We start from the raw sequence: 18,194 nt of genomic DNA on the forward strand, positions 1-18,194 counted from the left end.
TAAATATTTGGTTAAAAATGCCTTTGGATTTACAGTGCATTCGTTTACAAACAAATCCAAATGCTATCAAGTTTATGGTTATGGATACATTGTCCTTATGATGTACACAGAATTAAAATTTCCTTCAGCAAACAGACATAATGGGAAGAATGTATCATAATATAGGCCACCAGTAAGCCTTTTGGGCAATGCATTATATCACCAGTAGGGGTGGCCAACACACTTAGCATGGAATATTTGTAATACCCCACATCAACTTCATGAATTGTAATTCATTCAAAAATGGAACACATTCCTAATATTTTTTTGTCTTGTCCATTCACCCTCTGAATGGCACACATACACAATCCATGTCTCAGTTGTCTCAAAAATCATTCTTTAATCTGTCTCCTCCCTTTCATCTACACTGATTGAAGTGGATTTAATAAGTGACATCAATAAGGGATCATAGCATTCACTTGGGTTCACTTTGTCAGTCTATGTCATGGAAACAGCAGGTGCTCTTGATGTTTTGTATACTCAGTGTATGCCTAGTGTCTTTTCGCATTACTTATTACTTAACGTAAAAATGAAAAATGTCCATTATAGTCAATGAAAATTCTTGAATTGGAATTTCCCAATTCGATTAAACTGAAATGGTGTTTGACTCCAATCTCCTCTTATTCAGTATCCTCCTATGTAGTAATACATGAATAAACAGTGAATAAAGTGGATAACAGTCGAAATGTGTGGATGTCAGAAGACAGTTTACATCATAATAGCCTTCGTCTGCTTGCGAAAACGGGTAGATTTTTTTATTTATTATTATTATTTTTTTTATAAATACTGTAAACTTAACATTAAAACAGACCATTTTGGTGCTCTTACATCCTGGGACGTTCATATTGTATTTCCCCGTTTGTCTGCGATATGGTAACCATCCATCTGCCCTTTATGTCATTTGTAAACAAACTACAGTGTTGGCACATGACTGCCGCTGGCCGCTTGTCATCTAAATTAAATATGGCATTATAATACTGTGTGTTGGATAACTGAGCGCTGCAAACGACCTACCACGTTCGCAGCCATGGTGGGACATAGAAGATGCTTCTTGCTGCAGTGTTTGATTTTGACGGCTTTTGAAGGCATTTGGTTTACATGCTCGATGGTTACACCAGGGATATTAGAAAAACTCTAGTATTATCTAGTATCTACTGTGCTAACGGAAGTTTAATGAGTGATATACTTGCTATTTTGGCCAGGTGGACAATTTCTCGGGTCGCAGCGCGCGTGTTTGAGTTGGAATTTGGACCAGTGAAGGTGGTTTTCGCACCAGATATAGCGTAGCACCGTAAGATATCGTAACTCCTTTTAACCACGATGTTTTAAACGAGTAATATTTCTGCTGGCATTTGGGTAGGTAGGCTATCCGAAATCGAAGGACAAGAAAACACCTGATTCACATGGGGATATTTTTATACCGGTTGGTGGGTACGTACTATATCACTCTTTCCTCTTGTCCGATAAACTGTTGAATTTTGGGTTATAGACCTGTGATCTGCGTAGACTATTCCAAGTTGAGCAGTCGAGCTTTTTTTTTAGTTATGTTGTGTTGTGGGTACACCTTTAAAGATGTTTTCACCATTGAGATCATGGCATCCATACACCATGCTTGGGCTTTCATAGAATGTTTCAAAAAAAATAATTGAAGTCATTAATATTTTCTCATTATTACGTTATGAGTTTGGTTTTTGTCCAAGGAAGGCCATGAATTGATGACTGACCCAAAATAGGCCAAATTGGGCTGTCACATAGGGCTAGCCCAAGATTGATGAGTATAGTGTATACAGGCGTCAAGTGCTATGCACCTACCCCTGAGGAGTATGTAGAATGTAGCTAGAAAGCATTGCAATTATCTTACAAACATCCCCAGAATCTATATGGCATAGTACACAGAGACAGAGCTCTGTGTGGAACTATACTTGTCCCATTTAAAGGGACTAGATGCATTTGAAATGTCAATTTTACTGTACTGCAAGACAGCCAGTTTAGAGGCCCATCTGGTTTCATATAAAATCCAAGTATCTATCCTAGTGCTCTATTAGTAGCTGTAGAGGAAGATGCCAACCCACTGACTATGTTACATAATGTGCATGAGAAGTTATTACAATTCCATTGATTGTCCTCATTCCCATCCTCCTTTTTGGGCTCTTTTTCTACATATTGATCTGGGTATCCAGAAACTGTCCGATCCCGGGTTGGTAACACCAACTAATCAACTTAATATCTGCCTTTTGATAAATACAAAAAAAGACGGAGCTCACAGAGCAAAATGAATGAATAAAGAACTATCGATTTTTCTGGGGGGGGGGTATAAAGTCTTATCTTGATCTTCACATTTTAGCTTGTCAATAATACGGTCACATCACCATGCAACTTGTGCTTTGATGTTGTGAGACAACTGGCGTGACTGCCTGAATATCTGATCTGTAGTCAGCTGTAGTTTTGCCTCAAGACGGTAATGGTCATGGCAGCCTGTTGACCAAAGCCAATATGCAGATGTTATTACTGTCTGGCTCAGTCCCACAGTCTGCCTTGGACCTGAAATACCAAGCCAAGCCAGGTCTAATCTCTGCATTAGCCTCGTTGGGCCTGGGCAGAAATGCCAAAGAGGGCATGATGTGATGTCAGAGTCAGCCAAGAGGGAATAACACCTCAGTCGCTGTAAAACAAAGTTGACACGACTACAAAATTAGATGAATGCTTCTCTCTCTCTCTCTCTCTCTCTCTCTCTCTCTCTCTCTCTCTCTCTCTCTCTCTCTCTCTCTCTCTCTCTCTCTATTTCACTCCTGCCCTGTACCTTTTCAGCTCTAGCACTGCACGTTCCCCTTGTCTCTGGCACCTCAAACGCAATTGAAGTTGCCAGGAACTACTCCAAAGCCTGTGAGTTTTCTCTGTGTTTTACATGATGTTCCAATGCTCAGTACTGTACTTAACCCTGGCTTCTTATACAAGGGAATGCACGGGTTATGTCATACATGGATGTGGGTATATGAATGTATGGTGTGTCTAATGTATAATACAGGAGTCGTGGTCCGTGAACTAGAACCTAAGAGATTTTAGCAGCTGCCTGGAAGACGCAACGTTATGTAAGAGCACTATGCACCTTTGGTTAGCATGACATTAGATACTCTGCTTTAAAACAGGACTTGAAACCTAATTCACAATGACAGGGGCTTTGTGATGGCAGGCAGTGCAGTCGTCCCTCATGCCGTGTGCACCGAGTAAACGTCTTCGTATGTGACTCACCTCATTTGAATATGAAAACACACGTGCACACAGCGCTCAAAGTAGTGACCCGCGTATAATACAGTGCTCGATTCATTTACATATGGATTTTTTTTTTTTTTTTTACTATAAAATGAAATCATTTCCACCGAGTTACAAATCCAGTCTCCGGACGCCTCAACGGGATACTTCGGGATTTTGGCAATGAGGCAATTGATCTACTTACCCAGAGTCAGATGAACTTGTGGAGACCATTTTTTATGCCTCTTGTCTCTAGATTGAAGAAAGTTAGAGGTCGTTTCGTGAGGCAGTGCTAACTGGCATTAGCGCAATGACTGGAAGTCTGTGGGTATCTGATAGATGCCCATAGACTTCCAGTCATTGCACTAATTCTAGTTAGCGATTGCGCTAACTGCACGCAGAGCAATAGAAATTGTATCCACGAGTACATCTGACTCTGGGGAAGTAGATAGATTCATTGCCAAAATCCCAAAGTATCCCTTTAATATTGTATGTAGAGGGGTCCTGGGATTGATGGGAACACTCAGACCCTGTGGTCATGTACCGGAAGGACTAATGAACACAGGGCAGCGTGGGTGGCCCCTTGGCTGCACACCACACACAAATCTTCACAAGTACACACATGCATGTGCCTCAGGCTTTATAAACAACAGGGAGACTGTCACTCACATCTCTCTCTCTCTCTCTCTCTCTCTCTCTCTCTCTCTCTCTCTCTCTCTCTCTCTCTCTCTCTCTCTCTCTCTCTCTCTCTCTCTCTCTCTCCCTCTCTCTGTCTCCTTCTCCCCCCCTCAATCTCCCTCCCTTCTGCCTGCCCTTGCAGATGAGGACATCGCCCTTCTGTGCAGAAGAGAGAAGCTCAAGTTCGGCACCTGCCTCATTAACCGGCTGAAATGTTACTATAAGAAGGACTGTGGAAGGGAGTACATGTTGATGAAATTAATCTGCTCAGGTAAGGGACACATCCTTGCATGTTTACTGCACATTTTTATGTTAATTGTCTTAATTGTTCTTGTCATGGTGTATACTAGACTGATTATCCACACAATATTTAAGCAATACGGCCTGAGGGGGTGTGGTATATGGCCAGTATACCACGGCTAAGGGCTGGATCCAGGCACTCCGCATCGCGTCATGCCGAAGAACAGCCCTAGCCGTTGTATATTGGCCATGTACCACAAACCCCTGAGGCGCCTTATTGCTATTATAAACTGGTTACCAACATAATTAGAACAGTAAAAATACATGTTTTGTCGTACCTGTGGACAATCAGCATTCAGGGCTCGAACCACCCAGTTTGTAATATATGTACAATGACAAAGAACATGTAACTCTTCTTTTTAGAGAAGCAATAATAACCATGGAAACATATGTCTGGGATGTGATTGAGAACATCTCTTTCTGTCTTTAGTTGATTAAATAGTGTAGTTGTAAGCTTCCTCTGGCACTCTTCAGCTCATCAATTTACCTGACAGGAATGCAGACCCCAGAGCCAATCTGCAGAGAACTGAACCACTTAAATAACGACCTAAGGTGTCTTAAATCTATGGTGACTTTCCAAAGTGGTAGCCGTTAGTGCTAGTCGTGTTGATTGACATAACTTCATTATATCACTGTGCGTACAGCGTTATGGGAATAGACATGCCAGGCTGTCACAATGACACCAAAAAAAATGTTCATGCTTAAAAATAAACGGGTGAATAAATTGATATTGCAAACGCGGGTTGTCATCCATCCTCAAAATGTGATGTTCCAGTCCTAATACATGGCTTGGAGGCACAAACTGTCGGTGGAAACAAACAGTTACCTCCCTGCCTGGTTGATTTTTAATCAGGGTCTTTATCTTCTTCTTCGTTGACACAAACATGGTTTGTACGTCAGTAGTGACCACGTGTTGCCTTATTGTGTTAAAAATGTGCCTCAGGGAAAGACTGTGCCATTTTGCCTTTTATATAACACCTCCATCTCTGATATATGATCTATTGGCTGCTAGGTAGCCTCGGTCCTTTATAAGTACCTTTCCAGTGAACAGCTTGTCCCCTCGGCCACTAATGCAGCCTGACCTTTCACTAAACTGTTTGCAGAGAGAGAAAATTGTGCCCACAAACGGCCGCAGTCAGTCAGTGAAACCTCGGTGCGTCATGTGGTCCCTGGCACTCTTTAGAAGAGCTCTAACGAGCCACAGAGGGCTCCTCTACCAGCCACAATATCTATCTCCTGACTGACTGTTGGGGAGGGCTGGGATCAGGGTGGACATTTGTACCCGTTAAAGCTGGCTCTTGTGGGATTTTATGGCATCCGTATTCTACATACATAACCATTGAAATCTGAATAAAGTCATGTCAAGATGATGTCTCCTTGCATTAGCGTAGCCTCTTCTGTAGCCTGTCAACTATGTGTCTGTCTATCCCTGTTCTCTCCTCTCTGCACAGACCATACAAACGCTCCACACCGCGTGGCCGCTGCCACCCTAATCTGGTGGTCCCAGCGCGCACGACCCACGTGGAGTTCCAGGTCTCCGGTAGCCTCTGGAACTGCCGATCTGCAGCCAACAAGGCAGAGTTCATCTCAGCCTATGCCTCCCTCCAGTCCCTCGACTTCTTGGCACTGACAGAAACATGGATCACCACAGATAACACTGCTACTCCTACTGCTCTCTCTTCGTCCACCCACGTGTTCTCGCACACCCCGAGAGCTTCTGGTCAGCGGGGTGGCATAGGGATCCTTCTCTCTCCCATGTGGTCATTCTCTCTTTCTCCCCTTACCCATCTGTCTATCGCCTCCTTTGAATTTCATGCTGTCACAGTTACCAGCCCTTTCAAGCTTAACATCCTTATCATTTATCGCCCTCCAGGTCCCCTCGGAGAGTTCATCAATGAGCTTGATGCCTTGATAAGCTCCTTTCCTGAGGACGGCTCACCTCTCACAGTTCTGGGCGACTTTAACCTCCCCACGTCTACCTTTGACTCATTCCTCTCTGCCTCCTTCTTTCCACTCCTCTCCTCTTTTGACCTCACCCTCTCACCTTCCCCCTACTCACAAGGCAGGCAATACGCTCGACCTCATCTTTACTAGATGCTGTTCTTCCACTAACCTCATTGCAACTCCCCTCCAAGTCTCCGACCACTACCTTGTATCCTTTTCCCTCTCGCTCTCATCCAACACTTCCCACACTGCCCCTACTCGGATGGTATCGCGCCGTCCCAACCTTCGCTCTCTCTCCCCCGCTACTCTCTCCTCTTCCATCCTATCATCTCTTCCCTCTGCTCAAACCTTCTCCAACCTATCTCCTGATTCTGCCTCCTCAACCCTCCTCTCCTCCCTTTCTGCATCCTTTGACTCTCTATGTCCCCTATCTTCCAGGCCGGCTCGGTCCTCCCCTCCCGCTCCGTGGCTTGACGACTCAATGCGAGCTCACAGAACAGGGCTCCGGAAGGCCGAGCGGAAATGGAGGAAAACTCGCCTCCCTGCGGACCTGGCATCCTTTCACTCCCTCCTCTCTACATTTTCCTCCTCTGTCTCTGCTGCTAAAGCCACTTTCTACCACTCTAAATTCCAAGCATCTGCCTCTAACCCTAGGAAGCTCTTTGCCACATTCTCCTCCCTCCTGAATCCTCCTCCCCCTCCCCCCTCCCTCTCTGCAGATGACTTCGTCAACCATTTTGAAAAGAAGATCGACGACATCCGATCCTCGTTTGCTAAGTCAAACAACACCGCTGGTTCTGCTCACACTGCCCTACCCTGTGCTCTGACCTCTTTCTCCCCTCTCTCTCCAGATGAAATCTCGCGTCTTGTGACGGCCGGCCGCCCAACAACCTGCCCGCTCGACCCTATCCCCTCCTCTCTTCTCCAGACCATTTCCGGAGACCTTCTCCCTTACCTCACCTCGCTCATCAACTTATCCCTGACCGCTGGCTACGTCCCTTCCGTCTTCAAGAGAGCGAGAGTTGCACCCCTTCTGAAAAAACCTACACTCGATCCCTCCGATGTCAACAACTACAGACCAGTATCCCTTCTTTCTTTTCTCTCCAAAACTCTTGAACGTGCCGTCCTTGGTCAGCTCTCCCGCTATCTCTCTCAGAATGACCTTCTTGATCCAAATCAGTCAGGTTTCAAGACTAGTCATTCAACTGAGACTGCTCTTCTCTGTATCACGGAGGCGCTCCGCACCGCTAAAGCTAACTCTCTCTCCTCTGCTCACTCTCCTCCTCTAGACCTAGATCGGCTGCCTTCGATACTGTGAACCATCAGATCCTCCTCTCCACCCTCTCCGAGTTGGGCATCTCCGGCGCGGCCCACGCTTGGATTGCGTCCTACCTGACAGGTCGCTCCTACCAGGTGGTGTGGCGAGAATCTGTCTCCTCACCACGCGCTCTCACCACTGGTGTCCCCCAGGGCTCTGTTCTAGGCCCTCTCCTATTCTCGCTATACACCAAGTCACTTGGCTCTGTCATAACCTCACATGGTCTCTCCTATCATTGCTATGCAGACGACACACAATTAATCTTCTCCTTTCCCCCTTCTGATGACCAGGTAATCGCATCTCTGCATGTCTGGCAGACATGCTGCTCTTCCTCCCGGGAAATCAGCAGACATATCAGTGTGGATGACGGATCACCACCTCAAGCTGAACTTCGGCAAGACGGAGCTGCTCTTCCTCCCGGGGAAGGACTGCCGTTCCATGATCTCGCCATCACGGTTGACAACTCCATTGTGTCCTCCTCCCAGAGCGCTAAGAACCTTGGCGTGATCCTGGACAACAAACTGTCGTTCTCAACTAACATCAAGGCGGTGGCCCGTTCCTGTAGGTTCATGCTCTACAACATCCGCAGAGTACGACCCTGCCTCACACAGGAAGCGGCGCAGGTCCTAATCCAGGCACTTGTCATCTCCCGTCTGGATTACTGCAACTCGCTGTTGGCTGGGCTCCCTGCCTGTGCCATTAAACCCCTACAACTCATCCAGAACGCCGCAGCCCGTCTAGTGTTCAACCTTCCCAAGTTCTCTCACGTCACCCCGCTCCTCCGCTCTCTCCACTGGCTTCCAGTTGAAGCTCGCATCCGCTACAAGACCATGGTGCTTGCCTACGGAGCTGTGAGGGGAACGGCACCTCAGTACCTCCAGGCTCTGATCAGGCCCTACACCCAAATAAGGGCACTGCGTTCATCCACCTCTGGCCTGCTCGCCTCCCTACCACTGAGGAAGTACAGTTCCCGCTCAGCTCAGTCAAAACTGTTCGCTGCTCTGGCTCCCCAATGGTGGAACAAACTCCCTCACGACGCCAGGACAGCGGAGTCAATCACCACCTTCCGGAGACACCTGAAACCCCACCTCTTTAAGGAACACCTAGGATAGGATAAAGTAATCCTTCTCACCCCCCCCCCCCCTTAAAATATTTAGATGCACTATTGTAAAGTGGTTGTTCCACTGGATGTCATAAGGTGAATGCACCAATTTGTAAGTCGCTCTGGATAAGAGCGTCTGCTAAATGACTTAAATGTAAATGTAAAAATGTAAGATGAGAGGAAATGTTTAAACTCTTTTCAAAGTATTTAGCACGTTTAGACCGCACACAGGCTGTTGTGTTGGTATCAATAAACTAAGCTGTAATGGGAGTTTTCCCAGTGATGAATGGTGGCTAAACCTATACACTCTTGCCGGCTGCTCTGCCAATCATAGCTCCTCTCAAAGTAAAACTCACCAATACCAGCTCTCCCTCTAATCTATAATTCACAGCTCATCCCTCTCTCACCTGAAATGTCACCAGCCCCCCTAGGCTGTGGAATGACTTTCGGTGGATGGACTCCCCGCTCTCGGCCAAGCTGTAAAAAAAAATGAATAAGAGTCAAATAAATAGATAAAGAGAATGGAAAGGTAGGATCTTTTTTAGGTTCCTCTATGGACATGCCACTATGCCCAGCACAGTCCTTTATGTTGACACTGTATGTTATGCAGGTGAATGAGGACCCAAAAGCGACTTGGCGAAAACAGAGTCTTTATTCCAGTAAAGGAAATATGCAATACTCCTAGACAAATCGGAGCGGTAAACAAAGCATAAAAAACAATTCCACTCGTAATGACGAGGACAGACTGGAGACTCGACCATAAACTGTAGGTTGCCTCGGGAAGGCACTGACCGTAGCAGACTCAGACACCTGCTCACCACGCAGCATCTGAGGGAAACACGACACGACAGGGCGAGACAAAGACACAGCACGGTGAACAATATACAAGGATCCGACAGGACAGAAACGGAAAACAAGGGGAGAAATAGGGACTCTAATCAGGGGAAAAGATAGGGAACAGGTGTGGAAAGACTAAATGATTGATTAGGGGAATAGGAACAGCTGGGAGCAGGAACGGAACGATAGAGAGAAGAGAGAGAGGGAGGGAGAGAGAAAAAAGGGAACGAACCTAAAAAGACCAGCAGGGGGAAAACGAACAGAAGGGAAAGCAAAATGACAAGACAATATAAGACAAAACATGACACTGTAGCTGAAGACATTCTTTTATGTTTTGTTGGGGGGGGGGGGGGGGAATCACCCCTCAACATGTGGCTGGCCAAGTGTGTTGCTACTATTTCAGTACCTCAGTGTTAGGCGTAGAACCTCACTTTCCACAAACAGATCACTGAGAATGTCTTGGAGAAATGAATTTGCCATGTTAAATATGTCTTTGTAATCTGAATGCCACGATAGCAGACATTATCTAAGCGATCTTTATTTCTTAACGCCTTTCCTTTTGAGCACCTGTAATATAATACAGATGTTAATATTACAATTTGATATACTTTTGCATTTAAATACATTCAATGGATGAATCCTCTCATCTTGATAAAAATATATGTGCATTAATGTAAAAATGTATTCGTTCAGATATTACCTGCTTCATACTGTATGCCCAAGTGTACTATTTGCACTGTTTGCAGTGAATAGATAACCGCCAGCGTCCTGAATCTCCTGTTAACCTTCCATTAGTCACAGTGCAGATATCTGCTTCAGCTCTCAAATGGAGGCACTGGTTCTGTGCTCCCATGTCAAATCAAATAGTAGAGTAGTTTTCATGGATACAGCACTATCCTCTTCACTTTGGTCTTGTTTATTCTCTGTCATAGTAATTCACTTCCAAGAAATATCGTCAACCCCATACTAGTTTGGCAGCGACACTGTATTACGTTGGTGTTTGGTTTCACCGTTCTGATTGAGAACGGGGCATCAGTGAAGGACAGCTCGCTGAAGGATAAAGGCTACAGATGGGAAATCGGGGCTCTATCCTTGAGAAGGACACTTAGCCCAAATTGTTTGTCTAAATATCCAGCTGTAGAAGTGGATGATATGTAAATCTATCCACCTCCCGGTGGATCAGGGCATCTGCTGAGGTGGGAAATAAATAATGTAAAGAGCAGCAAGTGGCTGACTAATGCTGCCACTTTGTCATCATGCCCCTCTCCTGATTTGACCTTCTCCTCACCGCTGCCAACGCAGACCTAGTGACTGTGACGGTGGCTCTGGATCCCCTGGAGTGGTCCTGCTGTGGCCCTACTTACGCCCTGTTGGCTGTCTGTCAGAGTAGGGGCATACAGGAACAGACAGGCTGTACTCCCCAGACCACATCCATCACCACTGTGTAATGTACCGTTCCTCAACATCCACAACAACCGGTGCTCCTCTACACCAGGAAAACACCAGATCTTGTCATCTGTGTTATCCGGTCTGTGTGTGCTGTCATTTGTATGTGTGTGAATACCTGTTTGCAACTTGTACACTTTTGGAGATGTGGCGAACTGGGATGATGATTCTACGGGCGAGGGAAGGTTTTAACACAATCAGTTTGAGTTTGTTTGGAAATCCAATGCACGTAAATGTCAACGTACAACACCCAAACGTCAATGTGCAATCACACCAATCATATCATACCTACACTGTAATTACATTGGGTTTGCCCACAGTATGTAAGGCTGTGTAAATATACATTTTAGCAACACCTATTATGAAGCCTTTTCACAGACAAAAGTTGAGGCATGTCGTCTTTCCAAAACCTATTTCGGTGACTTAATATTTTATAGGGAGATGGCCACTTCAGTTGTTCTCTCCTTAAACACTTAAACATCTGAACGTCAGAATGTATTCAATGACGTACAGTACACCGAGTATACAAAATATTAAGAACACCTGCTCTTTCCATGACATAGACTGACCAGGTGAATCCAAGTGGAAGCTATGATCCCTTATGGATGTCACTTGTTAAATCCACTTCAATCAGTGTAGATGAAGGGGAGGAGACGGGTTAAAGAAGGATTTTTAAGTATTAACACAGTTGAGACATGGATTGTGGTGTGCCATTCAGAGGGGGAATTGGAAAAACAAAAAAATGTAAGTGCCCTTGAACGGTTTATGGTGGTAGGAGCCAGGTGCACCGGTTTGTGTCAAGAACTGCAATGCTGCTGGGTTTTTCATGCTCAACATTTTCACATTTGTATCAAGAATGAGGGGCTCCTAATATTTGGTATACTCAGTGTATTTCCTTTTTGTCTTTTCATCAATGAGCCAATCCTATTGCATCCTTTTGCATATTAATGAGTATGATTGTTTACTCCAGATTGTTTACTCCCATGTCATCAGAAAAAAGCACCTGTCAGTAAAAAATGGGACCGGAATTTAAACGGCCTGTTCCAGTTCAGCGCACATGATCTACGAGTACAATGGTACCCATGATCCTTTGCTTATCCATCAGAAATTGGCGCATTTGCACATTTTTGTTGCATTTTCACTTGGTCCAGGTATGACCATCTAAATGCATATTAGGATATGTGAGATTTTAGAATATGGAGGCTGGGGATAAAATGGGGATAAAATGCCAAGATGGTTCCGCTTCAGTTCCCTTGTCACAGTAGAAAAAAAAACGATTAAAAGCGTTGCAGGTGGCCAGATAGTGGTGGCAGATGTCAGGTGAATTCTCCCTGTGCCTTTTGGAAGAAAAGCTTTGCAATTAGCGGCCAAGCTTTCTTAATAGCGTCTAATAATTGCAATGGCAAACTGCTACGGGGTGGAGTGATTGAGACAAGAGGAGGATGGAGACAATTGGTCCTTCACGAGTGCCTCCATTCACATGAATTGCTTTAGACATATTCCTTTAGTCTATCACTTTGTCTATGCCTTAGTCTATTGATCCCGCTGTTCGCCATTTACAGCAAATGGATCCATTAACTTAGCTTTACAACTCCAATTCAATATGTAAGACGTTTCGGTCGAAGCATGATGAGACATGATGAGGATGAATGTGTCTGTGAACACGATGCCTGGAAAATGGCTCCAGAACACTGTCGGCAGAAGGAACCATCAGGAAGGGTTATTGTGTTCTGGTCTTAACACCCCAAGCATCCGTTCCTCCACACGTTGCAAAAGCAATAGGATTTCTCAAAGCGGGAAATGTGCTTACACATGCCATACCTAGTTCACAGCTGTGGATACAATACGCAAAGGTCAGTAGTGCCCTGTGGCAAACATGCTTCTCCCTATACCCAGCTGTACCCTAGGGCCCAGCTTATAAGTTACCCTTTGTATTGTGTCACCCTGTATGATTTAAGTTCCCCAGGGTCTCAGATGAAGGCCTGTAGTGTGCAGTAGGTTAGGTATGGACTTCCGTCTCCCCCCAGTTGAGAAGTCAGCACAGATACAGTAGGAGGGAGCAGGGGTTATTACATCAACTAGAAGCTGGGGTTATTGGAGACGCTTTAACCAGATTAAGAGGCTGCACTGTGGCCTCGTCCCGTGGTCTCAGTGTGCCAGCCGTGACAGTGAGAGTGGGATCAAAAGCAGCCAAATCCCGCTGAAATGGGCCCTGCTATTGGCCCTCCTCACCCGCTAAACCTCAGAGGTCTAGGATAATGCCGGGCCGGGCCTCGTCACCTGGCTGTTTGTTTGTTTGGGAGGTGCAGCAGCCATGGCCCGCACATGCAGGCTTATCCCCGGTACTCCCCTAATCTGGGTCAAATGACATGGGGAGAGCTCTCCTTTAAATGGCCGCCCCTCCTCCCAAAGTGCCTAATTATCTTAGAGGGATAAAGTGCAGTGAAGTCATGGGCTGCTTGCTGTCCTTGACGGTGTTTTAGGACGGTGGGTAAAAGCTGACTCTACACACAGACTTCAATAACAGTGCATTTAAAATGATGCTGTAGTCCTAATCAAGAAGCCATGCTGTATCTAATGGACTGATGCAATGTTGAGTGTCGTATGACCTTGAGCACTGGCATTTCACTCTGTGAAAGCCTTTCAATGGGGCTTTGTGTACCTTGAGTAATCAACTGTTCTTCAGAGCTCACTTGAATCACATGGATAATCATGATAAGCAAAAACCTGTCCCCCGCCTCGCCCGCTCTGTCTCTAGCATGGCATCACAGTAAACCTGGTCCCCTGAGGAACTCTGTAGAAGTGTAGCTGGCTGGCCGCCACGGGCGATCCAAACTGGTTTGATCCAGGATGAGTGTAGCTCAATTATTCACTCACTCCCTTTTGGGGTTCGGTTGTCTTAATTTGTCTTTCCACGGATCCCCCTCAGAAGGATCTCCGTATGAAGTTTCCCCACCGGCTGGAGCCTCTGGCAGAGCCTGGATAAGGACAGGATGCCTGTGCTCTCAGACACCTCAAAGTCTAGGCCAATTATGGCGAAGCGGACATCACTTTTGACAGACTTATGCACTTTTCACCATTTCATATCTTCCTGACAGTTTCCACAACAGCTTTGAGTGAAGCAGCTTCCTTTGCCTGAATCCACAGAGGCTGAATGATCCACAATATGAATGGAAATAAAGTCAGAGGCTAACCAAACTCAAGAGCACAGTGCATTTTCTTCTTCTTCTTCAATATCTCCTTGTTCTTGTAAAGCCAGGCCACGCTGTAGGGAGGCACAGCCAGTCAATGATTTGATCTCGTAATCTTCTATTGAATTAATAGAATCAAAAAGTATCAACCTTCATTCTGCAAGTTCTTCCCTGGTTGACGGGTTTTGGTGAGCCAGTACCTGCCACTGTTAGATAACCCACTTGTAATGATAACAATTTGTTCTGAATTGAAGTCTTCCATTTTATGATATGACCTAGCTCTTCCTCTACTTTGAGTCAGAATCATTTCCTGTAGCTGTTGTTTCATGCTGCCTGTCCTGTGCTGTTACTGTGGCAAGAGGGACAGACAGTCCCAGTCAGGTTTGGCCCTAGATTAGTACAGGAAATGACACATTCATACCTAACCCCATTAATCCTCTTTAGACCGATGGTGTCTGGACTTCTGGGATAGGAGCACTGTCACACTTCCACCTCAACGGGAGATAAACTAATCACATTTCATTTTCTTGTTTTCACCATGGCAGCCTCAAGGGAATGGTCAGACGCTTTATTTTCCACACCGTTAGAATCTAGATTGGTGAATCATTGGCAGATCTACAGGGCTCTACTGTTTCCATTGCTCAGTGCTCAAAAAAAGTATTGCCTGTATAAAGGGGGATTTTCCCCTTTTCAAACACCACTCTTCTGAAAAGTGTCCGGTCCAGCAGAAATGGAGTAGGGATTTTGAGTCATTTCAAACTGCTGCCAAGCAGATGAGCAAAAATATCTATTTTAGGATTCATCATGTATTTAATGTGAAATATGCAAAACCTAATTCCTCTGACTCTAATTCTGTTGCAGTGATGATGAATGATGGGATTGGGTTAATGGATCTAGAATAGTGAATCTATGGTGATGCCGCGACATCACACACATACGCACGCATGCACGCACAAAATACACAACAACAACAAACCTCCTGGTAAATGAGTACGGTTGGATGTGGAAGAACACTGGTATAATAATGATTATCTGTGCCATCCCTTCTGTGGTGTATTAATAGGTGAGCCAGAATGCACAGAGACTTAAGCCTCTGTGATCCAGTTTGACCCAGATATTCATTCCCCCTCAACGGCTCTGTGACCCACATCCAATCATATCCAACTTCCCTTCATGTATAATATTGTGGCGGTGTTATGCTGTGAAGGAGGCTGTGATAGTAACACTGTCTGCTAAAAGGCATTGTGCCCAGATACAGTATTAGGTTGCATCTCTGAGACAGATACAGTTCATTTATTGCAACATACAGATGTTACTGTTTTGTATCACTTGTAATCTCAATGAACTGTCTCAATAGAATAAGCGAAATAGTTTGTGTGTCTTTGCAAAATAGGGGCCACTGCTATCTATCTCATTCATGCGTTATCAGTTGGAATCACGGGAGGCTGCTGAGGGGAGGACGCTTCATAATAATGGCTGGAATGAAGTGGATGTAATGTTATCAAACACATGGAAACCATGTGTTTAATGTGTTCAATACCATGCCATTGATTCCTTTCCAGCCATCCCTTCCAGCCATCCCTTCCAGCCATCCCTTCCAGCCATCCCTTCCAGCCATCCCTTCCAGCCATCCCTTCCAGCCATTCCTTTCCACCCATCCTACTCAATTAAGGTGCCACCGGGCTCCTGTGGTTGGGATATCGTAGTGATTGAAGGTGTGACAGGGCCGTTGTGGAAGAGACTGATGTCTACTGGGTTTTTTGCTGTTCTGTGGACTGCTTGCCCTCTTTTTACACCAGCCTCTGGGTTTTAGAATCAGATCTTTGATGATTTGTCTTACAGCCAGATGAACAGCCAAGACCATACAGTAGGCAGGAAATGGGTCACACCATGTATTGTGTAAAACATAAAGCACACTGTGGTTGGCTGTCTTTGTCACATTGAATCGAGGAGCTGACGATAAGAGAGCTGGGTACACGTGGGTTTGTTCCTCTTTCTTCATAGCTCTGTTTTTGTCTACTGTTCATTTGTCTGTGGGTCCTATTTGGTTGAATTTGTGTGTGAGCAAGAGAAATAGAGAGAGAGAGAGAGAGAGAGAACATAGAGCCAGCCAACAGGAGGGTGTGAGAAAAGAGGGAGAAAGAGAGAGAGAGATGGGGAGGGAGAGAGTCCACTTGCTCACACGCAGCGTCTGAAGAAGGCACAAAACAACAGGACGCACAATCACGGCAAAAACACGACAGGACAGGGGGTGATACAGCATGGAATACAAAACAAGGAACCGACGGCACAGGAACGGAACACAAAGAATAAATAGGGAGTCTAATCAGGGAAAGGATCGGGAACAGGTGGGAAGGCTAAATGATGATTAGGGAATAGGAAATGGGAGCAGGAACGGAACGACAGAGAGAAGAGAGAGCGAGAGAGTGAAAGGGGAGGGGGAGAGAGAGGGATAGAACCAAACAAGACCAGCAGAGGGAAACGAATAGCATGGGGAACAGGGACAAGACATGACATAAATGACAAACATGATGAGCGACCTGGGAGACAATGAATTGTCTAATGACCATGGAGTCAACTTACGAGATAGGAGTCGAAGACGTAAAGGTTGCGAGTGGAAGATCAACAGCTCCCTGGGCAAACCTTGGACTCTTAAAACACGGCTCACAGAAGTAAGACCTGTAACGGCAAAGTGCAGAAATTACGAATCCTCCAGAAGAAGAGTGTGAAGGAGGGGGATAGGGTGAGGGAGAAAGAGAGAGAGAGAGCGTGGGAGAGTGTGTGTTCTTAGTATTGGTCCCTGTGGAGCTGTTGCTCTGTGCAGTCACAGTGTGCCCTGGCCTGGTCAGCAGCTGTCGTGTCATCCAGACTCCAGCCTGATTCTGATGGCTGTGCTGCAGGATGACCTTGAGCCGCTGAATCAGTCTCATGCGAAATTGATTTGGGAGGGTTGCTGTGGAGATGGCTGCATGGATGACAGACTGCCCAGAAAACAGCAGTCCCATCCCAAGTCACAGTCAGGGAGCAACGGTGGCATCTCAGCCCTGTAGGCTCCTTTCAACACTGAATGTGAAAGGAAGGAACATCACTGCGACGATCAGATCCATTATAACCCATCCATCAACCAGCCAGCCAACAGAGTCTGTCTACCACAGGGTGTGAGAATGACTTCTTACCACCCACTAGTAACATGCAGGCAACAGGTGAAATTATAAGATATTATCACACACAGAAGCTGTTATATTGGCCTGGCATGGCTTGGCTAGTATGTGTGGTATGTTCTTACTATAGTACGTATAAACAGGTGTAGTACAGATATAGTATCTTCATTTGATCACTCTGTTGTGGCTGAGTATTTCCCTTCAAATTCAAAACAATATATTCACAGAAAACCAGCAGTTCTCTTTCTTTCACACTCACTCAAAAGCACCAGACAGAATAAATGCCCTACTGCTGTAGGTCCTACTACTGCGACATTCAAATGTACTAAAATGTATCTGTAATTCAACCGTATGCATCAACAACCGTAGTTCTATATATTCTTAACAAAAGTATAAACGCAACCATATCAAAGATTTTACTGAGTTACTGCTCATATGGGGAAATCAGTCAATTGAAATACATGTATATTCATTAGGACCAAATCTATGGATTTCACATGGCTGGGAATACAAATATGCATCTGTTGGTCACAGATGCCTTAAAAATAAGTTAGGGTCGTGGATCAGAAAACCAGTCAGTATCTGGTGTAACCAGAATCTTGTCCCATTCCTCTTCAATAGCTCTGTGAAGGGATCTGGAACATGCTCTCGTACACGTTGATCCAGAGCATCCCAAACATGCTCAATGGGTGACATGTCTGGTGAGTATGCAGGCCATGGAAGAACTGGGACATTTTCAGCTTCCAGGAATTGTGTACAGATCCTTGTGACATGAGGCTGAAACATGAGGGGATGGCGGCGGATGAATGGCATGACAATTGGCCTCAGGATCTCGCCAAGGTGTCTCTGTGCATTCAAATTGCCATTGATAGAATGTAATTGTATTCGCTGTCCATAACTTACGCCTTCCCATACCATAACCCCACCGC

The 18,194-nt window shown here is 45.4% G+C and overlaps 1 protein-coding gene across 4 annotated transcripts in view; it reads left to right on the top strand.

Moving 5' to 3' along the window:
* The first annotated feature begins 1,029 nt into the window (after positions 1 to 1,029).
* LOC124035863 (protein BEAN1-like) overlaps positions 1,030 to 18,194 on the top strand; it is a 61,894-nt gene continuing 44,729 nt past the window's right edge. For 2 of the 4 annotated variants that reach the window (XM_046349666.1, XM_046349667.1), the window contains exons 1-2: positions 1,031 to 1,466; positions 4,109 to 4,237. Coding sequence is in view for 3 of the 4 variants with exons in the window: in XM_046349667.1 (XP_046205623.1) it covers positions 4,213 to 4,237 (25 nt within the window). In the remaining variant the exon portion in view is untranslated. Of the gene's footprint in view, positions 1,471 to 2,847; positions 2,923 to 4,108; positions 4,238 to 18,194 lie in introns of all 4 variants that reach the window. The other 2 variants (XM_046349664.1, XM_046349665.1) reach the window with 2 other exon arrangements.

The sequence above is a fragment of the Oncorhynchus gorbuscha genome, linkage group LG05 (genome assembly GCF_021184085.1).
Source record: "Oncorhynchus gorbuscha isolate QuinsamMale2020 ecotype Even-year linkage group LG05, OgorEven_v1.0, whole genome shotgun sequence".
In the NCBI taxonomy this organism is placed as follows: Eukaryota; Metazoa; Chordata; class Actinopteri; order Salmoniformes; family Salmonidae; genus Oncorhynchus; species Oncorhynchus gorbuscha.